General features: G+C 45.5%; 1 protein-coding gene across 1 annotated transcript in view; it reads right to left on the reverse strand.

Annotated features, from left to right (window-relative positions):
* Positions 1–23164, reverse strand: part of slc4a3 (solute carrier family 4 member 3) — an 81451-nt gene that overhangs the window by 3544 nt on the left and 54743 nt on the right. The window contains exons 8-21 of the mRNA XM_063213470.1: positions 20082–20217; positions 18091–18144; positions 13465–13642; positions 11459–11564; positions 9943–10127; positions 9584–9806; positions 8565–8786; positions 8032–8180; positions 6899–7093; positions 6197–6397; positions 5784–5873; positions 5133–5299; positions 3739–3992; positions 2932–3101 (exon numbers count right to left, since the gene is read on the reverse strand). Of these exons, the coding sequence (XP_063069540.1) occupies positions 2932–3101; positions 3739–3992; positions 5133–5299; positions 5784–5873; positions 6197–6397; positions 6899–7093; positions 8032–8180; positions 8565–8786; positions 9584–9806; positions 9943–10127; positions 11459–11564; positions 13465–13642; positions 18091–18144; positions 20082–20217 (2330 nt within the window). The remainder of the gene's footprint in view (positions 1–2931; positions 3102–3738; positions 3993–5132; positions 5300–5783; positions 5874–6196; positions 6398–6898; positions 7094–8031; positions 8181–8564; positions 8787–9583; positions 9807–9942; positions 10128–11458; positions 11565–13464; positions 13643–18090; positions 18145–20081; positions 20218–23164) is intronic.

The raw sequence follows: 23164 nt of genomic DNA on the forward strand, positions 1-23164 counted from the left end.
GCAGAGAGGAGTGGTATTGAACAGAACATAATGTATGTAAGGGAGGTCTTGACCAGAGTGTGGCCTATAGATGTTAGAATATACAGTGAGGAGAATAAGTATTTGATTCCTTGCTGATTTTGTTGTTTTATCCACTAATAAAGACATGATCAGTCTTTAATGTTAATGATAATATGTATTCTAATATGGAGAGACAGAATATCAAAAAGAAAATCCAGAAATTAACTCTAAAGAATATATAATAATTAATTTATATTTACTTGAGGGAAATAAGTATTTGATCCCCTGCCAACCATTAAGAGTTCTGATCCAGCAGATCAAATGGCACTTCCAATTAACCTGTTATCTGAATTGAACACACCTGTTAATAGTAACCTGCACAAAAGACACATTGAATCTGCAGAATCAGTCCATAGAATCAGTCAATCAATCAAACTAAACTCGCCAACATGGGACAGACCAAAAAGCTGTCAAAGGATATCAGGGACAAGATTTTAGAACTCACAAGGCTGAAATGGACTCCTGCATATTAGTGAGCAAACTGTTGGTGCATTTCTTCCCAATTTTAGGACAAACACAATGATTATCAATCATCAATCTTAGGCCTGTCTCTGGTTCCATACAAGATTTGACCTTGTGGGAATTTAATAATCAGAAAAAAGGAGCTAAAGCACCTTAAAACGGTATGGGAGGAGCTAGGAAATGATCTCAAGGCAGCTGGGACCTCAATCACTAAGAAAACTATTGGAAACACTTGATACCACAGCGGATTAAAATCCTGCAGTGCATGTATGGTACCCCGGCTTCAGAAGGAACCTGTTCAGGCTCACCTGAGGTTTGCCAATGAACGTCAAACTGGATTAGGATATGATTGGGAGGTGCTGGAATCAGATGACACCAAAATCAAACTGTTTGGCATTAACAAAACTCGATGTGTTTGGAGGAAGAGAAATGCTGCCTATGATCCCAAGAACAACACTTTCTCCAACATCATAAATGAAAGTGGTAACATTATGTTTTGAGGTTGTTTGTCTGGCCAAGACACAGGACAACTTCACATCGTCAAGAAATGGATGGAGGGAGGCATGTAAACGTACAATGCTGCATGCCAACCTCTTTCCCACCACCACTAGACTGAAGGTGGGTCATGGATTGGCCTCCCAAAATGATAATAATCCATAACATACAGCCCAAGCAACGAAGGAGTAGCTCAAGCAGAAGCACATTAAGGTCACGAAGTGGCCTAGACAGTTTCCAAACATTAACCCTATAATAATCCTGTGAAGGGAACAGAAGCTCCCATTTGGCAAGCTACAGTCATACAACTTAAGTGATTTAGAGATGATCTGCAAAGAAAAGTGGACAAAAATCCTTTCTAATATATCCACAAACATTGTCATTAACTGAAAGAAACATCTGACCTCTGTATGAGAAAACAAGGGCTTTGCCACCAAATATTTTGTCTTCTTTGACTAGAGGGGTCAAATACTTATTTTCCTCAATGGAATACAAATCAATTAAAGTATATTCTTTTAAGTTATTTTCTGGATTTTCTTTGTGATATTCTGTCTCTCTATATTATAATACATTTTATCATTAATATTATAGAATGATCATGTCTTTATTGGTGGGCAAACCAACAAAATCAGCAAGGGATCAAATACTTATTCTCCTCACTGTAGCTACAGTTGCTAGAAATTCAGCCATTCAACCATTGTGCAAAGCAGCATGGGATTTCCCAGGCTATGGCAGTACAATGTACTGTAGACGATCACGGTGAGCAACAAGCATGAAAACACATCATAACTAGGAGGGTGGGCCACAGTGCGCTGATGTATCTACTAGAGTTGCCAGGTTGTGTTCTTGTATTATGGCCTTGCTCATGTGGTCAGATGTGCCCTCAGAGCCCAACTGAACCATCTAATCCAGCTTTTTTTGAAGAAACGCCCCCCAGGACCTCATCAGAGGCCTCCCAACGCCCAATTGACCCCACCATAAGCCTGACAACGCCCCTCTTAGTATTAAAAGAAATGAAATAGACTAATGCCCCCCAAGGCCAACTAGGCCCCTGGGGGGGCTGTAGAGCCCCTGTTGAGAAACAATAATCTAATCTGACTGCTATGAGTATGAAGCACTCTGCCTTACTTAAGAGAATCAGGGTAATGTCATGGCTTGGGCACCACCTAGTGGGCACTTTGACAAAAGTCTCCTCCCTCACGAGGACAAGATGAGTGATGGTGTGATAGGTCTTGATCATGTGCAAGCAAGGCAATTGTCCATTTGGAAGGGGCCAGAAAGAAAGTCAACAAAAACATCACGTCATCAATCATGCAAACATAACAAACTTAAGTCTGTTTGTATCTGTGAAGTGTGTGTGTGTGTGTGTGTGTGTGTGTGTGTGTGTGTGTGTGTGTGTGTGTGTGTGTGTGTGTGTGTGTGTGTGTGTGTGTGTGTGTGTGTGTGTGTGTGTGCATGCGTGCGTCCGTGTATGTGTGTGTGTGTGTGTGTGTGTGTGTGTGTGTGTGTGTGTGTGTGTGTGTGTGTGTGTGTGTGTGTGTGTGTGTGTGTGTGTGTGTGTGTGTGTGTGCAGGCGTGTCTTTCTATGTCACTTGTAGTATTTGTCTGCCTGCATGTGCATGCTTGTGTAGCACTTGTCTTTTGGCTTCCGCCCAGAGTAATATAATGTCCCTGGCTATCGCGCCTTACCTTGGAGACATACAGTAGATGTGGTAGGGGTGGTGCTTGGCTAGCGCCTTACCTTGGAGACATAGCCTTGCTGACAGCTTTTGCTAGGCCCCCCTATACAATACATACAATGTAATGGGGACCCAATTCTGGGACCCCTATCTACTTGGGCCCGGGACAACATACCCCTCTGTCCCCCCTCGTCAGCAGGCCTGGACATAGATGTGGTCTTGGCTAGCACCTTACCTTGGTGACATAGATGTGGTCGGGGTGGTGCTTGGCGGGGGTGACCATCAGCGTGATGCGTTCGTAGAGCTGGATGCCAGTCAGGGACGTGATGCCCATGTAGAGGAAGATGCCAAAGAGCACCGCCAGAGGGATGATGCGCAGCAGATCTGTCATCACGATCGACATGCCTGCAAGCAACAACCAGCAGCAAGCAACAACTGTGTGAGTCATCTGACGTTTCTGAGAAGTTTATTCTTAATCTCATTAAGAAGTGACGTTTGACGTTTGACGTTTGGGTGCATGCTGTGCTGTACAGTCACTGAACAAGTTTGTTAGGCAGCAGGGAAACAAACATCTTATGAAAGTTGTGTTGTGGACTTTAAGTTAACCAGGTAAACATCGACAATTTTCCTAGTTCGTCATCTTATCTGTGAATTTATCTGTCATTTTTCACAGGTGTCATTATCAAAACAATGGCCTGTCAGAAATGAGTGCACATCCAAAAGCCTCTTCTGAGGAAAGTTGTGCAGTGCACTTCTTAAAGTTTACAAGGTACTATGAATCAATCTTTGCTGAAAAGGTTTTCCAAATGAAACAAAATTGAGCAAATACCTGTAGTATATAGACACATGTATGTCTGCAGATCATCTCTTTGCTCAATAATAAAACCCTCAAGTTCCTCAAGGGCCTTTAGTAATGTACTACGACTTGGTCATTGTCATTCTGGTAACAGCAAATGTATTACACCATGTCTTCATGGGTTAATTTAATATAATAACACATCATTTTAATAACTATAATTTTAGACAACATTGGCCCCCTCACCGACGAGTATGGAGACGCAGACGCCCGTCACCCTCTGCTCCTTCACCTCCTGGATCATGGGCTTCTCCCCGGGCGCCGTGGCCTTGCTCATGACCGTCAGGGCGTTGACGTGGGTGACGGAGCGCACGGTGGCCGCGGTCAGCCAGGGCAGGCCGAACAGCGGACAGAAGGCGCCCAGCACCACGATCAGCAGCAGGTCCAGATGGAAGCCGGAGCCTTTCACTAGGCGGCGCTCCTTCTTGCTCACAATCAGCCTGTAGAGTAGAGGGCAGTGTGTGTGTGTGTGGGGGGGGTTACAGTTGTGGTAACGGGTGGGCTAGAAGCAAGGGTAACACTTCATAATAATGTCTGCGTAGTAAAGACTTAGTAAATAATTTACTAATGATGAACGAAACATGAACAAATGTTTTTTTATCACTAACTAAGTTTTATTAATGCTTTATAAAATATCTACAAATAATATATACAAGATTTTACATACCTTATAACAGAATATTTTATTCATTTACAAGCCATTTGTAAATGTTTGATAAATATAAGATATTAACTTAACATTTCCTAGTCATTTACAAACATTTGTTAACATTTCCTAGTCATTTACAAACATTTGTTAATGTTTTGTTCATCAATACTTAATTATTTATTAAGTCTTTTCTATAATGCTTTTTTGCATCCATTATTATAAAGTGTTACCGAAGCAAGGCATTGGCATGGTATAGTAGCACGCAAGCAAGCAAGACAAAGCAAGAACCACTGGTGTACACACTACAGCACAGGAGCAATGGAGCGAACAAGGCATTCTTCTTGCTGTGTAGTGGCACGCCTGTGTTTGTGATTTGGCACCACATGACATTACACACACTGTAACATTACATGGTTGGGGTTGGGGTTGGGGTGGGGTGGGATGGGGTGGTGCGGCCCCCTGCTCAAGACCAGAAACCACATTATGATATATGAGGGCTGGATAGACTCAGCTTAAAGAAAAATAGTGGTTAGTAGTTTACTTAACAAAACATTTTAAAAAATAAGAAGACCCTTCTGACCAAGCAGATTTACCCAAAAAAACACAGGGCCAGGTTAATCGGTATAGAAAGGGGGGGGGGGGGCACATTTGGTCAGTAGGGCTTCTCTCTATAGCAGTCGTTCTCAACCTTTTTTGAACAAACGCCTCATAAGCCTCCCAACGCCCCCTGGCCTAATCATAAGGCTGTCAATGCCCCCTTAGTATTGGAAAATAAAATAGACTAATGGACCAATGGTGACTAAGCCCCGCCCCCACTGAGTTGTGTCCGTCCCAACGCCCCCCATAGGGCTCCCCAACGCCCCCTGGGGGGCTGTAGCGCCCCTGTTGAGAAACACTGCTCTATTAGTGATGGTCTGTCTGTCCTACTCACGTGGTGATCTGGGTCTCCATGAAGATGAGGATGAAGACCAGGAGGGCAGGCACCACCGAGGCTCCCATCATCCAGACAGGGAAGGGCTGTTTATCGCCGAAGGGGCTTATAAACCAGCCTCGCTTGTCGGGAGATGTGACCGAGAAACCCGAGGGCACGTTGAGCTTCTGCAAAAACCGCAAGAACACAAGCTCACTCACTCAACTCTACTCACTCCCAACTCTGCAGTCCCGGGAGCCTGCAGGGCTCTCGAGGCCCCGGCTGCGCCAAGCATTTACCACAAACTAATACAAGCCTAAAACGAAAAGCTGGGTTCAATTACAGTGTAATATTTAATAACAGTTTGGGAGGAGGAGGAGGGTGGAGAGGAAGGAGAGGGAGAGAGAGAGAGAGAGAGAGAGAGAGAGAGAGAGAGAGAGAGAGAGAGAGGGAGAGGGAGAGAGAGAGAGAGAGAGAGAGAGAGAGAGAGAGAGAGAGAGAGAGAGAGAGAGAGAGAGAGAGAGAAAGAGAGAGAGAGTTAGGGAAGCTCTATAAAGGACTGGCAGCTACAGTGTGATTTAAGAGGAGGCTACTGCACAGCTGCTAAGGCGCCACAAAACGCTGCAGGGTTGAGGCTGATATGTATGACTTTGCTTTTTTTTTTTGCTTTACCTGCGTGTAGGTCTCAGGGAGGGAGTAATCCACAATCACAGAGAAGAGGATGGAGATGGGGATCCCAAAGTCACCAATGATTCTTCTAGCCTTCAGAATGAAGCATCAAAAAAGGGTTTCATGTTAATGTGTTGATGACGCTGGGCCTGTTATAATTTTGTTAACAGAATGGCAACGACCAAGTCATAATGTATTACTATAGACACTGTGTGTTGTACGGCACTACTAAGCCTATGGTACTTCTTATCTTGAAGAATGCTGAAGTGTTCCACTGGTGGATCAGTGTGCATCACTACAAGGTTACATATCCTCAAGAGTGTCTTCAGAGAGAAGCAATAAAAGCCTAAAAAAACTCAAACGAAGAGAAAGGAAGGTTCAATTCAAGGTTTTTCAAGCATGATTTTTTTTTTTACCTTTCCTCCCAGGAACCTGCTGTTCCGGAACTTTCGTAGGAAGAAGGCCACAAAGAAGGTTCCAAACATGAGCACCAGGGAGAGCAGAGCTGTGTTGGGCTGGTTGCGCAGAGGCAACTCGATCTCTGGGTGTTCAGGGTCAAACTGTGGGATGCTACTTGAGAGTGGGTAGGTTTTCATCAAAGGATGCTCCTGAAACACCTGTAAGCAATAAACAAAGCAAAAAAAACTCTCATCATAAAGTATTACACATTTACAGTATGCACAAATGGCTATAACGTATAGCTCCTGGAACAAACATCAAAGAAATACATGCTGTTATTTCATCAAATAGATGACAGAAAGCGTTTAGAGTTTGGGGAGGGTTCATAGATGAAGGGTTCAAAAACTAAAATACGATATGAAGTGTATTGGCAGACTCTGCTATCTGAAGCTTAAACACTGGTTAGTAGCTTAGAAACCTACATTACATTACCTTACCCCTTAGCGCAGAGCCTATGTTATAACCTTACTGTCGCCAAAATAGTAATGGCTATGTCTCGATCTGTTTTAGGCTACCGGTACTGTCATAGTAATCTTGTTGTGAAATAGTTGAGTATTTTCAGCAAAAAGTGAATAGGCCCGCCAGCGCCCCCATCTGCAATAAGAGGCTACTCTGTAACCTCAAGAAATGTTTAAAAGTAAGTTTAGAAAGGTGACCACCTTGAAGAGCTTGGAGAAGGTCTCGTAGATGAAGATGAGGGAGATGAGGAAGGCGAAGATCTCCTGGGTGAAGGGGGAGATGTAGCGCACCAGGAAGCTGCCCTCGGCCGCCACCATCACCAGCACAATGAAGATGAGCCAGAAGCCAATCCACACCCGGCCCACCAGGTACTCGAAGCCCTGAGCCTGGCAGAACTGGACAAGAACCAGAACCAGAACAATCAATACCAACAAAACCCGACCTGTCAGGTACTCGAAGCCTAGCCTGGCGTGGCGACGCCATCCATGTACTCCACCCAAAGATTTTGGCTCCGCACATCGTCTGGCAAAAGCCTCGAGCTCGATTTTGTCAGTGTTGAGCCAATCAGCAAACAGTTGAGAGTGGTGACGTAGAACTCACCCGCGAGCTCCGTTACTGATTGGTTAAGGTAGCTATTTTCACACTTTCGTTTTGTTATTTGTATGCTTTTGCGACGCTAAAACGTAACAGGCATGCTAATAAAGCACAATATGGGGTTTAATTTGAGTTTGGAACTTCAATTAATTTAAATGATAGAGTAAGATCAGACCATCTCCCATCATCTACAGAGACGGATTACCTCATGGCTTTTGCCAGACTGATTGACGGAGTCAACAGTCGGCTATTCGCCCAGGCTACTCGAAGCCCTGGGACTGGCAGAACTGCAGGAGAATCCACCACACAGAACAGCCGATGTCAAGAAGAATGTGGGGTTAGGTGCCTTGCTCAAGGGCACTTCAGCCATGGATGGAGGTGTAGGGAGAGGTAAGGGCGGGATTTGAACCTGCAACTCTGTGCTCTACTGCCCAAACTAGGACATACTCTACATGTTGTTTTTAGTACAATTGCAAACATTCTACTCATTACTTTACAGTATATTGCCCATCCACAGATACATTGCAAATGCGTTCTGAACTATGGCTATTTTTTTATATTATTATCGTAGACGAACCTATGACCTTGAATGCAACCAATGACCCTTACCTCTGCCACAGGTGAACGCATGACAGGTGGTATAGTAATACGTTTATAAAATCTTTTATTTATGTATCCAAGGTGTGGCCAATACAAACAATAAGGGTAATACAATACAGAAGTGATCAATGCTTAATACCTTGTAGAAAGCCTCCTCAAAGACGAGCAGTGGTCCAGAAAATCCAGTGATAAGCAGCGGCTGACCAGCTAACAGGGTGAATACCACCCCAACAGTTGCCGTGGAGATGATGAGCTCCGACACTCCCATCATGCCCTGCGTTTTCTCTCCTGCATCAGACAGACTAGGGTCAGCTATTACAAAACCATGTCAATTGTAAAGCAACTTTGTCAAGGCACAAAGCTAGGATGCTTTTGGCTATCATGTGACATTAAAATCTTGCCTTAAATCAGAGCCTATTATACTCAAGCATTTTAATGGGGTTTACGGTAGGGCTGTCACATTATAAATGCAAAATCATAAATGGTCAAACAGCAACATCTGCTCAGAAATATGTTGCATTAGTCGTTGACATTTCTTAGAATTCTAGGCATAAATTGGGTTAAGCCCCTCTCTCAGAGGACAAGGCTTTACAAGGCAACTACAGTATGCCAGACCAACATTCGCAGCATTTCGTAGTGTCAATAGCCAGGCCATAAGGTTGCAGCCCTCACCCAGCAGACCCCCGAAGGTGATGGTGGGCGACAGCGCTGCAAAGTAGATGAAGATGACAGCAGCCAGGCACTGGGAGTCTATGGCGTCCTTCAGGTCGCTCATGTAGTGGGGGTAGCGGCGGCGAATGTCGTGGATCAGGCCTCCGAAGGGGATGCCGGAGCGCTTGAGCGGGTCCACGGACAGCACGTCCTCCTCCTCCTCCTGCTCCTCCGCGCTCATTTCTAGTAAACAAACAAAAAAGGGGGCTCATTTATTTTTTTCTTGAAGATTTGTTTTGGTCTTTTATGACTTTAATTGACAGGACAGTTTGAGAGGTGGACAGGAAGCAAATAGGGGAGAGAGACGGGGAGGGGTCGGCAAATGACCTGGGCTGAGAATCAAACCCGGGTCATCCGCATGGCAAGCGAGTGCCCTAACGGTTGGCCGCGGCAGGGCCCAAAGGAGCCTCATTTCACGGTCGACGTGTGGCAAGGAGGCAAGATGTCATGTCGTGTCTCGTCTCGTTTTTCCGTTCTCGACATAATGACAAGCATAGCTGACTAAGCCGACGAGAAATGCGGTGGCCGATCGGTGTGAAATGATTACACTGGCAGAGGAAGAGACACGTTGTTGCACGGTGGTCATCGTAAATGAAAAATGTTAATAGCTGTCAAAATAACATGAAAAACCAATATGCCAATGTTGGTCTTTAGCCACGCTGCCAGAAACAAGGGCCATTCTGTGTGGTTTATTGACTGAAAATAAGACAGAAAAACACAGGAAGACAACGCCAAACGCCACTGAGATTTTTAGAGGCAATATTCAGCCCTGCAGTGGCCTAACGGTAGGGCACTGGGTTACTACGCCGGCAACCCGCTGGGTTCGATTCCCGGTCCCGGGTCATTTGCCAAACATTCACCGTCTCTCTCTCCCCGCTCATTTCCTGTCCCTCTGTAACTGTCCAGTCACAACAAAGGCATAAAAAGTTCCCCAAAAAATTAATTATTTTTTATTTTTTAAAAAGAGAGGCAATATTTACCCTTGGTCTCCTGCTCGGTTTTGGGCGCGGTGCTCTGACACTTCTTCTGCTCCCTCTCTTTCCTCTTGCGCAGCATCTGTTTCTGGAAGGAGGCCACCGTCTTGAGGAGGTCCTTGCCCTCCACGTCCGAGGGGGGAATCACAATACTGCAGTCTAGGAACTCGTTGATGCCGTTCAACAGGTCTTGGCGGTCGTCGGCAAAGTAGGCTACCTCGTGGAAGTTCTGGGAAATTCAATTGAGTTTAATGGAGTTAGTGTACTGTGTGTGTACAGGATCAAACGGGGTGCAACAAACTTTTGCCAAAGTCTGTGGAATTATTATTACAGACATAAAAAGTATGACGGGAACGTTCCCTTGCCTTGTCAGACATGAGTGTTGAGAAGGAGCGTCCGATCTGATGGTAGTCCATGTTGGATTGTGGAGGCCCCACCAGCACAAACATGAATCGGACCGGCACTGGCACCTCCAGGACCGACTCCAGCAGAACCGATTCGTTGAGCCTGACGAAGGCCATGGCAGGCTGTTCGAGGAACTCCATGCATCCTGTACACATACACACACGCACACACAGACATGCGGGCACACACACACACGCACGCACGCATGCACGCACGCACGCACGCACGCACGCACACACACACACACACACACACACACACACACACACACACACACACACACACACACACACAACACACACACACACACACACACACCACACACACTCCACACACACACACACACACCCAAACACACACACACACACACACACACACACACACACACACACACACACACACACACACACACCCACACACACACACACACACACACACACACACACACACACACACACACACACACACACACACACACACACACACACACACACACACACACACACACACACACACACACACACACACACACACACACACACACACTCACAAAGACCCAGCATTCACCCAGGTGAGGTGACATGAGGATACAAGCTTTTGCTAAAACATACCCCGTCCCAGTGAGCAGACTTAACAATGCCTCAACTACACGACTTCCTCCATGGAAGCGCCTTTCGGGTTATGGTCGGGAACATATCCAGAGTAATCGTTGCCGACTTCAAAACCACTGTGACCCTCAGTGCTGTGCATTGTTTCGCCACTACTAGCTATGCTTTCATGATCCAAATGCAACGCGAGCCGGACAAACTTGAGCCCCATAAACAAGCCTCTTTGGTGACAGCATGAACCCCTTTTGTCCTGGAGGCAGATGCGAAGAACGAGAGCAAAGGAAGGAAGGAATGAAAGACCGAAGGCCTGAAGGGAGGCAGGGCTGGACTGGTAGTTTGGCGAACAGGGTATTTTCCCGGGGAGGGGGCAACAGTCCTTAGGGGCCCATGCTGTTGTTTTTTGTTTGTTTGTTTATTTGATTTTATTTTTACCATAGAAACTGGCCCCTCATTTTTGATGGGGCAATCCATTGGCCTATCTTTAAATTAGACAATGGACTGAACGAATCATAACATCACCATCTCATCATTACACTTACAGTAGCTGACGCTTTTTATCCAAAGCGATTCAGGGTATTGGTTACAGTCCCTAGAGCAGTGTGGGTTTCAGTGCCTTGCTCAAGGGCACATCAGCCATAGAGTGAGATAGGGAGTGTAAGGTTGGGATTTGAACCTGCAACCCTGTGATCTAAAGTCCATCTCCTTAACTGGCTGCCCCCATCATCATCATTCCTGTAGTATTGTAGAAAAGCAGGGGGGCTGAGTGAGGGCCTGGTGGTCTATGACAAAAAAAATGCCCGGGCCGTTTTTTGGTACCGGTCCAGTCTTGAAGGGAGGAAGGAAGTGGAGTGCTAAAGGATTTCCTTACCCACTAGGACCACGGTGGCCTCCGCGTCTTTGGGGATCTTGGCCATCAGCTTCATGGACCTGGCTGCCGCGTGATCGGCGTGAGCGGCCATCGGATGGAGATTTTTCTTTTTTTATACAATAACAATAATAAAAGATAAAAAGCAAACGAGTGGTCAGGAAAAAAAGTGAGCGACATTCAAGATGATTACTTTTTTGTAGAAGCGGTGGCAATGGAGGAAAAAACTCTAGCTAGAGACCAGGCAGACAGGCAGGCAGGCAGGCAGGCAGCACAGGCAAACGGTTTCCGCTGGTCAGGGGGAGGGAAGATGGGGAAGCAGCACGGACTGTAGGCTGAAGTGCTGATGTTACTGCAAACGGTTTACCCTGGTCAGAGGGAGGGAAGCTGGGGAGCAGTGTTGCCAGATGTACGATACTTATCGTATTTGTACCATCATTTTGTCCATTTTGTATGATCTAAAAAACATGATGTACGATAATTTAAAGGGACACTGTGTGAGATTTTTACTTGTTTATTTCCAGAATTCATGCTGCCCATTCACTAATGTTACCTTTTTCATGACTACTTACCACCAGCATCAAATTCTAAGTTTTCATTATGACTGGAGAAATTGCACTTTTCTTACATGAAAAGGGGGATCTTCTCCATGGTCCGCCATTTTGAATTTCCAAAAATAGCCTTTTTTAGCTGCAAAAATGACTGTACTTGGACCATACTAGAAAATATTTGTTAAATACTTAGTAAACTTTCATGTAAAGATCAAATTTGGCAATAGGCAGCCCAATTTCAATAAGCAGCATAGTTGCAGTACCTTTTTTGACCATTTCCTGCACAGTGTCCCTTTAAGAGTTGTCATTCAGTTCATTTAGATGCATTGAAACAACAATTTGGGTCTTATACGATATTGTTCTCCCAAAAATCCCCCCAAAAAACAATAAATTTGATGTTTTGGTACGATAAGTCAGTATTTTCCATCTGGCAACAGTGCTGGGGAGGCAGCACGGACTGTAGTCTGCTGATGTTACTGCTGACCACTGGGCTCCCTCCACACAGTCTAATGAGGCTACACACCTGCCCCCTATCTCCTACTGTGGAGGACGGGACGGGGAATCAAGGACTTCAGGTGACAAAGACAGCGAATGGTAAATCGCTTTCAATCAATTTACTACGACGACTAGATTTTTTTTTTCTTTTAACGTTTTGTAACGATTTTTATGGGCTGTTCCAAATTTGCCAACATTTCGAAGCCAAGGGGAACATTAAATGTTTCACAGCTAATGCATCAAGAAGTTTTAACAAGAAGCACCTGTAGTAGGCTGACAGAAACGCTCTAATGGAGCACATGTGGGGGAGCCCAGAGAGCTTTTCTCTCTCTGGTCGGATGGACTGCAGTGTTGCCAGATTGGGCGGTTACCCGCCCAATTGGGCTGCTTGGGATAGTCGTCTGTGTGTAAAAACGGGACAAATAGGCCATTTGCCGTTTTTTTTCCTGCAGTTTTATGCCCGTAGAAATCAATGCAATTTGTTGAAATCGGGCGGAATTTAGCGGCTCCTGGCGGTTTTTGAGGACATTTTGGGCTGGATTTGATCAGACATATCTGGCAACACTGATGGACTGAAAGCACTTAGAACTACTACTGAACTAACTCTACTACACACAAGTCACTGTACACAGTACAACACAATCTGGCGCAAGGCTTCAGATATCCAGCACGCGTTACCGCACGAATGCCAGGCACACAGCTCCGAGAGATCCCGCTCGTCACTCCTGCCTGGCACAGAGGGGCCACTACTTTAACGTCATGCCATGCCCCTTGTACCAGTGCAGGCGACGGTGGGGATTATCTCGCATAACTGTGTGCCTGTTCATCCCATTCGGAAAAAAAACCCACATACATGGCACGCCATGTGCGTGCGTTAACTCTCTGGAACTCCGAGCCCCTATGTGACAACATAGCAGAGTGCGCGAAGGCCAAACCACCACTCACAAATAAGCTACCAACCACCTCTTTATCGTGGTCCACCGTGGCCGAGGCCGCCTTGCTGCTGCGTCTGGAGGAGTGGTCCTCGGTGGACACCAGGGGCAGTGCGGTGTCCGGCATGTGGTTATGGTTGCGGAAGCTGCCCAGGCTGTTGGTGGAGTGGTTGCGGTGGAAAAGGCCCTCTTTCTCATCGTTTGGGTGGCTGTAGAATACGTAGAAGGACACAGAAAGGCATGTGAGTTGAGGAAACAAAAAAATGAGACAAAACGCGACACAAATACGTATATGAAGAGGTTCATTGCAAAATGACATCAATGGCGCTATTTTTTTTACTGTTGTATTTTATTATTGGAAATGACTGATCAGACGTCCGATCGTCTACGTATGTGTGAATTCTTGCCATTCAAATATTGTGAGAACATACCTGTACTTTTGAAATCAATATACAACGTATTTTGCAATGCAACGCACTGTAGTGCAATGCCCAATACAAAAATGACTATTTCCCAAAATGTTCCAAAACGGATATTCGTCATTTTGCAACGAAGCAGTTCATATATATATTTATAGATTTTTTTTTAAAGGGTGATGAGTGAATGAATAGCCTGTTAGATTAATCAACCCTGCGTCGACTTTCTACTGCTTCTCTGCAATGGCCAGTAAGGCCAGCAATAAATCACTCTCTCACTCTTTCCAGGGACAATAACGGAGATTACTGTGTTGACTTTAAGCCCAGCTAGGAAAGGAAAAAATCCCTCTTGATTGTGCATAATAGATACTCGAAAAGGCAGCTTTCGCCTCGCTGTTTAAGAGATTTGCAAACCAAAACAGCAAACCATATCTCCCAACACAAACACTGAAACTGACAAAAACCCAAGACCGCATATCTCAAGTCATTTCGGGACATGATATGTGCCAGACCGATCAATAAAAGACAACCTTAAAAACAACAAAATATAAATACTCGTCTCCAGCGCATCAAGGGGGTTTATTTGATGGGGAGGAGAAATAAGCACTCTGGGTAACTGCAGCAGACCTCAGAGACATAACTTAAGAGTGTGAGAGGCCATGTCTCAAGTCGTGGCTGATATGTGCTTTTAGTGGAGACAGAGCTGGGTAGTTCTCTCTCTCTCTCTCTCTCTCCCTTCCCCCATCCCCCCCCTCTCTCTATCTCTCTCTTCCTTTCCCTCATCTCTCCCTCTCCCTTTCCCTCCTCTCTCCCTCTCTCTCTCTCTCCCTTTTCCTCATCTCTCTCTCTCTCTCTCTCTCTCTCCCTTTTCCTCATCTCTCTCTCTCTCTCTCTCTCTCTCTCTCTCTCCCTCTCTATCTCTCTCTCTCCCCCTCTCCCCCTTTTCCTCATCTCTCTCTCTCTCTCTCTCTCTCTCTCTCTCTCTCTCTCCCTTTCCCTCATCTCCCTCCCTCTCTCTCTCTCTCTCTCTCTCTCTCTCTCTCTCCCTCGAAGTCTGGCGAGGCGTGAGGGGGAGACCAGATGGAGCAGAGTGTTGCTGCGGGTCGACGCCTCGCTAAGACAGTTTCATCACTCCGCCGCCTTCCAAAGCCAGTGACATCAGCCCAGCCCTGCGCTCATTAGGCCCCCGTTAGGCACTGGCCCTGACAGCCACTCAGCCCAGCGCCACAGGTTCACTAAACTAAACCAAACTAAACTAAAAAAGTCTGTGTGTGATCCTGTGTGTGTGTGTATGTGTATGTGTGTGTGTGTGTGTGTGTGTGTGTGTGTGTGTGTGTGTGTGTGTGTGTGTGTGTGTGTGTGTGTGTGTGTGTGTGTGTGTGTGTGTGTGTGTGTGTGTGTGTGTGTGTGTGTGTGTGTGTGTGTGCCTGTCTGCCTGCCTGCCGGCATGCGTGCGTGTTTGTGAGTGTGTGCATGACAGAAACAGAGGGGAGGACAATAAGAGAAACAGAAGGAGAGAGAAAGAGAGAGAAGTAGAGAAAGAGCTAAAGTGCGTAAGTGAGCTAAAGCTTAGCAAAATTCTTAGAAAACAACCTCGACAAAGAGCAAAGGTGTGACACAAAAAAGGATTTGTGCTCCCCTGAAATTTCAGGAGATCTTATAAAGTGGCATGACTAAACGCCACGCTAGGTTATACTGCACCTTGAAGTATTTCTTTCCACATCATAAATGCATATCTTGGAATGGGCCACTAATTAGTGGCTTCTTTCCCATGGAAAAGGCCTTGATGAGATTATGGGAAATGTTGCAAATTGAGCTGTCATTGATGGCTTGTGTGTGTGTGTGTGTGTGTGTGTGTGTGTGTGTGTGTGTGTGTGTGTGTGTGTGTGTGTGTGTGTGTGTGTGTGTGTGTGTGTGTGTGTGTGTGTGTGTGTGTGTGTGTGTGTGTGTGTGTGTGTGTGTGTGTACACTTTGTGGTGAATGCGTGCCTCTGTGTGCGTTTGAGTCAATGCAGGTCTGTATGTGTGTGTGTGTGAGAGAGAGAGAGCGAGAGCGAGAGATTTGTGTGTGTGTGTGTGTGTGTGTGTGTGTGTGTGTGTGTGTGTGTGTGTGTGTGTGTGTGTGTGTGTGTGTGTGTGTGTGTGTGTGTGTGTGTGTGTGTGTGTGTGTGTGTGTGTGTGTGTGTGTGTGTGTGTGTAAATAATGTTTTTGCACAGATGTTTCTGTGTAAATGTGTTTGTCTGAGTGTTTATCTGAATGTATGCACATTTATGTTAGCATGTATGCATGTGTGCACGTTTGTTAGTGTGTGTGTGTATATGTGTGTGTGTGTGAGCGTGCGTACGTGCATGTGTGTGCGTGCGTGCGTGCGTACGTACGTGCATGCCTATGTGTGCGTGCCTGCATATGCATGTGTGCGTGTATGTGTGTGTGCATGAGTGTGCGTATGTCTGCATTTGTGAGCATGTCTGTGTGTGTGAATGTGCCCGTGTGCCTGTGTGGAAAGAGTGTGTGTGTGTGTGTGTGTCAGTGTGTGTGTGCGCAAGCAGGCAGGCAGGCAGGCAGTGTGTGTGTGTGTGTGCACGTGTGCTTGCGTGGGAGTGTTTTATTGCTGGGCAGCGCAGGCCTCTACAGTGATCCCCTCTAAATGGGAACAGGTGCTGCCATCTGGCCTGGGGTGGCTCTGCTCTGCTCCGCTCCACACGGCGGGCCCGAGGACGGCCAAACCGGCCCCTCGTAAATGAGCCTATGTCTGGGAGCAGGGGAGGATCTAGCCGTTTTGGGGCCCAAGGCAAAAATATACACATGGGGCCCTCAAAAAGTCATTCTTTAAACACATGACCAATAAGCATTTTTAGAGTTTTGTCTTGTATATATCTTCGATTACTTTACATAGGTACTCTATGTGAACTGCATGTGTACTGTCTATGTCGATACTGTCTATCTCTATACCTAAAGTATGTCTATGTCTGCATGGGAAAGTAAGAAACATAATTCCCAATTCTTTGTATGACCAGTGCATGTTAACAAATTGACAATAAAGCTGACTTGACTTGACTTGATAAGTGACAAATTAAGATCAGTCCTACTTTTTTGTGTGTTTATCGCGACTGGTGTGACAGTTTGGGGCCCCTTAGGAGGGCAGATTTTGTCAGGGCCCTAGGCAATTGCCTAGGTTTTCCTAGGTAAAGTCCGTCTCTTCGAGAGCAAGTGAGAGGTGGCATTTTGATGGCACTACTGATTCGCCGCAAAAAGAGTCTCAAACTTTTTCGATCTTCTTTTTCTCTCTGTCTCATACAGAGCCCATTTCAAGTTTTCATTTAAAAGTTTTCGTTCTCAATCTGCAAGGGTGTGCTAGTTACTGAGACGCGCAGCAAAAACTCATTGCAAAACTGTGAAACTTTCTTCTAATACAGACCCGCACCCGCCACCCGGGCCTCTGCCATTTTTTCAAAACTATTTCAGCTCTCTCGTCTTTTATTTTCTCACATGGAGGACTCACATGGTCAGTGTCAGGGCCTATTCAATTTTATCAATGTTGCCGTATGGGCACTGCACCGCACAGCACAGCACTCTGCAATATATGCAACCCAGCTCTTTCAAATCAATCAGAGAGGCCTTTCTAGCGCACTCACCACCCACCACCACCACCATCATCATGGAAAGGTCTGGGATTTTTTTTTTTAAAGCAGAAATGACAGTGACACTACCAGAGCACACTGACATCAGCCTCCAAGCAGCCCCCATGCACCCCGATGAGTGAGTCAGTATCCCACTGCTTCAGCTGTAACAGATCTATGGCACACAATAGCACACAAAATCCCAGAAATGTCCAAGCAAGCGACGCTTTTGATTAACCTCATGCACCAGCTGTGTGTTATTAATGGGCTTTATTAATTTCCCAAAGGTATGCCGTAATCAAAACCAGCATCGCACAGCACCACATCATCATCATCATCCTCATCATCATCGGTCGGCAACTTGGCAAGCCATGAGGGTGTCCCACTGAGCCCAGTGGGGTAGGGCGCAGCAGTGCAGTTAGTGTCGCTAGTACGCCCACATACCAACACACCAACACAGACACACACACACACACATGAAACCCGGACTTGCACACACACACAGACACCACACACACGCACACACGTACGCATGCACTCACACTCACACAAACACACACACACATCTGCACAACCACACACCCCCACACACACATACTGTACACACACACACACAGATACCATTTGGATGGCACTGCAGGGTCCAGTGAAGTGACCCGGACAAAACGCTCATGTCTGATGAGGAGAGAGAGAGGGAGGGAGGGAGAGGGAGGGATTGAGGGAGGGAAGGAGGGAGGGAGGGAGGGTTTGGCAGACATATACAGCAGTTCACAAAAGACTACATAGTTCAAACACAAGACAAGGAAGACCAAAAAAGGTCAAGTTCTCTCTCTGTGAAACTAAACTCCTGTCCTATCCCATACTCCTCCGACTGCCAGCCGCAGCTAATTGACTTCATCTGTACGCTGGATGTGTTCTTAGTAAAGAACGAAAGTAATGATTTCTGACAAGGGGCTTGCCTGCCTGACTCTTTTGTCAAATGATGGATGCCATCAAAACCCTGTACTGAAGAGCTTTTAAAAGGTACTAGATACAGACAGTACATTCAAATCATAACTGGTCATGCGTGTATATTTGCAAGCATCACAAGCTTGCGCAATCTGTCTTTCGATCCAAACAGAGGGTGGCAAATGGCAACAGCAGAACAGAACAGAGTAGAACAGAGTACAGCAGCACTCAGTGGCTCATGTGGATCAATAGGGGCCCAACTAGTGGAGGCCTTTATTGACGTGTGACGCTCCCTGACCTGTAAAACAAAGAGGCTTGCTTGCCAGAGCAGCCCTGAGTAGATGTGGAAAACTTCATTTTCGTTTAATAAAGTGCTAAAAGACCAACATTTTTGACTAGGGCTGTGACGATGTTGAATCGAATCGTAATACATCGTGATACACAGTCATGATACTGTATGGTGATGCAGAGGTCCAGTCCGTTACCCTTTAGTCCAGAAAACAACCATATGAGATGATGTGATAGTGCTCCCAAGCTTCAAATCATCATCATTATTATGTTGAAACTTGCAACCTTTTATTTGTATACACTATTTTTACAAGATTTTTGTTGTATAATGTTGGCAAAGGTTAAAAAAGAAAATGAATTAAGTAAATATCGCAATAAATCACAATGATACATGTGTCGCAATGCATCATGATACAGTAGTATCGCATCGTGGCATGTGTTTCGTGATGCGCATCGAAACATGAGCCCCTTGCCAGTATCCACCCCTAATTTTGACTAGGGGCGTGAAAACATCATCATGTCATGACAATGCATTGCGGTACTTATTTTCATAAAGCTCTCTCCCAGATGCTAAAATGCTATAAAATAACATAAATCGCCTTATGGATGCAACACAGCAGCTGACAAATAAGCTGTAAAGTAAAGTGAAGTTAAGTGTAAAGTGAAGTAAATATCGCAATGCATTGTGATAGAATCGCATTGTCGCATGTGTATTGTGATGCGCATGGAATTGTGAACCCTTTGCCAATACCCACCCCTAATTTTGACGTTGTCACATCTTCACCAGAGTCAAGACATAGCAATGTTGATGCGCTGTCTATACTAACCGCACAAATACACCTACCGCGACAAGAGCGAGGCGAGCGATGGAAGTAATTGACTTTGTATTGAGTCGCGGGACAAAAGCGATTCTGGAGACTAGAGCGATTTGCGCGACGAGCGCGACAGTTTGAAGTTGAAATCCTTTCAACTTTCTATGACGCGGTTCGGCGACAAGCCGCGACAGCCAATGACTTTAGAGAGGTCAGTGACCACAGCCAATGGGAATGTTTGAATGCTTTGCCTTCTGCTTGTAACGGACATACTGTAGTCTCTTCAATCGTGCGTATCGCTCTGTCGCTTGAATCGCATCGCGCCTGGCCTATTCGTGCGGTAACGTAACACTAAGGTTTCGACCTTGCCTCATCTCCATCATGGTCATGGCATGGCAATGACGAAATGTTTGTCTTCTGCCACTATATTAAACAAAGTCAAGTTTTCCACATCTGAGCTGCTCCACTGAGCCATTATATTATTGCTTGAAATAGGTCATCTCAAGGAAGGTGGAGGTGGAAATACTGTTTTTTTTGTTTTTGTTTTTTTTAGCGCTCCCTGACCTGTGTTTGAGCAGCAGGGCCCGCAGAACATTGGCCCGGTCTTCAGCCCGTATTTGGTCCGAGATGATCATGGTCTCCACTATCAAGTGAGCAATGCCCGGCAGGCTGGTCTGGTCCAGGTCCAGCAGTATGGCACCTGCAGAAGGGAAAACATTGATGATAGACGTTAGATTACAGAAGATTACTGTACATTAGATTGGATGGATTAGCCTGGTGTTTCTCTTTATATATATATATATATATATATATGTATATAGGACAGTGTGAGAGTTGGACAGGAAGCAAATTGGGAGAGAGGCGGGGAGGGGTCGGCAAAGGACCCGGGCCGGGAATCAAACCCGGGTCAGCCGCATGGCAGGCGAGTGCCCTACCGGTTGGTCACAGCACGGTCTGCATAGTGTTTCTCAACAGTCAGCTCTACAGCCACCCAGGGGGTGTTGGGGAGACAGAGGGGTGGGGTATTCAGAAGGAGGGGGTGGGTATGTGATTAGTTGTCATTGGGGGGCATTAGCCTATTTGCCCGTTTTCGGACTGCCTATTTACACCTGGGCAGCATGTGCCTAAAGCAATACACCCGGATCTGTGACGGTGTAAATAGCAATCTGCGTTAGTTCTGGCAGACCACGTAGTCAATGCGCCCTTTTGCCTATTGGCTGACGCAGACCCAACCCCATACAACTCTCTCCACTAATCTGCTGCGCTTTGGTTAATCAGCTGCCGCTCGCAATTGGATACATATTGAATTAAACTACCGAAATTGTTTTCCTGTCATTGCTTTTTGCTGTTTGAATTGCTCCCACCACCTCCCCTGCTCCACCAGACTAATCGTTGTCAAACAATGTTGTTGCTTGCTCTGTTCTAGGGGGTATTTTGCCTTTCCAGCTAAATGGAAGGCACACCACCTGAGGATAATGCTGTTCCCTGTATTGGCTTCCATGGAGCTCATGGAGAAGCCGGGGAACTTCCTCCGAACAGAGCCATACCCCCAAACACAAATGTATGCATTCAGAAATAAAGCTTCTGAAATATATCTCTGTTTCCCGTCTCATTTTTGACTAGAGTGGATCTGACAGAAATAGCATTACTGACTACGAAGACCTGGGTGTAAATAGCAACAATGTCTACTTACATCCGGGTGTAAATATCAACAATGACTACTTACACCCCGGTGTAAATAGCAACAATGACTACTTACACCCGGGTTTACATTCGGGTTTGTAATACCAACGGGGGCATTAACAGGCTTATGATAAGGTCAATGGGTGCGTTGGGACGCTTGTGATGAGTTTGGCGTTAACTTCTTAAAAAAAGGTTGAGAACCACTGGGTTAGTTGGTCCTGGACAGTGTTTAATAACATGGAAGAAGCCAAGAGTGTGGAAAGAAGTTGAGCAGACATCATCCTGTCACCCCATGGTTTTTTAATGACAAATAAATCTTCCTCAACCGTTGAATCATTTTGAGAAGGCATGAGATATTATGTCGTAAATGACCAAATTCAAAATTGCTTGTGTATTATATTACCAATAGCAAAGTGCAGAAAAGCCACAATTTGGAGTCATTAAAAAACCCACAATAACGATAAAGAATACCAGAGTGTCAGTTTTTGCCCATGCTTGGGCAAATGAACTCATAAAAGGTTATCAGACTACATTTGGCTTGTATTGCGCTGTGGGAGAATGTAACACTATAGCAAAATCCTCAAATAAAGATTGTATCATTACAAGAATTAGGAGGCTGCTCGGAGGTCGCAATAAACAAATACAAGATAAAAATCTAGTTTTTTGAGGGAGCAATTAAGTTAGAAAAGACTGATATGCTCTTGGGAGTCCTGATGGTTTTAGGGGAATTGTATCTAGAGCCTGCCAAAATACCTAAACTTTATAAATACCACACTCCGCGTCAGCCTGCGATATTAAACATCTGGTGTGTTTGCGCAAGCTGCATTGTTGCTCTCTCTCTCTGTATATATACTATCTCTGTGTGTTAAATTCTAGTGTCTGCCAAAATACCTAACCTTTACAAATATCATGATCGATGTCAGCCTGTGACATTGTAGCATCTGGCGTGTTTGTGCATGTAGCATGCATTGTTGCTCTGTGTGCTGTGTAGCCTACATGTATGCCTACAGTATGTATGACTATTATGTACGTATGTGCTGCTGACTGAAGTCAACCTCAAATGCCAGGCAAGGCAACACACATTAGCATTACACATCACTTCTCAACATCAGAACACCACAAAAACGTCTGCTTAATGTAATGCAATGTAATGCAATGCAACATCAGTGCCGGGCTTGCGTTGCAGAATGTGCGGACGCTGCACTGGTTCGGCTCTGGACTGCATCGCTGTTGCTCCGAGTCTGTACTGTATGTGTGTTGATGACCCAAGTCAACTTGAGTCGCTAAGACAACGCAGTACACTACTGCTCAGCATCAAAACATCAACGCTGGGCTTGTGCTGGGAAATGCGCTGACACCGCAATAGCAATGAAGTGCTCATGACTGCACTGCACGCCGTTGCTGCTCTGTATGTATTGTATGTCTGTGTGTATCTCTGTCTCTGTATGAATGTATCTCGGTTGACCCAATTCAACTTCAGTCACTTAGATCAGTGGTTCCCAACCTATGGGCCGGGACCCAACCTATGGGTCTGCAAAGATCCACAGAGGGTTGTGAGGCCTTCTTGATTTTAGGGGGTTTAATTTTAAATACCTTAAATAGCCGATGTTGAATAAATGAGAAAGCATTTATTGAAATAATATATGCATAGAAGCAACAAAATGTAAATGTAAACATGTATTCTATATTTGACCAAAGACAAATAAAGGAATAAAATAACTAAAATGAGCTTTCGCAGGAAACAGGGGGTATCATGTGACTCCCTCTCATGCAGACGCTCGCACGGTTGGGTCACCAAAGCTTACAATGGAAGAAACATGGCTCCCTGAAGAAAAAGGTTGGGAACCACTGACTTAGATAACACATGACTATTAAACATGCTCAACATCAAAATATCAGAACTGAGCTTGTAGCGGTACTGTAGTAGCTAGTGTACATGAATGCAATCCACAACATGAGAGAGC

This window comes from Engraulis encrasicolus, chromosome 13, assembly GCF_034702125.1.
Source record: "Engraulis encrasicolus isolate BLACKSEA-1 chromosome 13, IST_EnEncr_1.0, whole genome shotgun sequence".
In the NCBI taxonomy this organism is placed as follows: domain Eukaryota; kingdom Metazoa; phylum Chordata; class Actinopteri; order Clupeiformes; family Engraulidae; genus Engraulis; species Engraulis encrasicolus.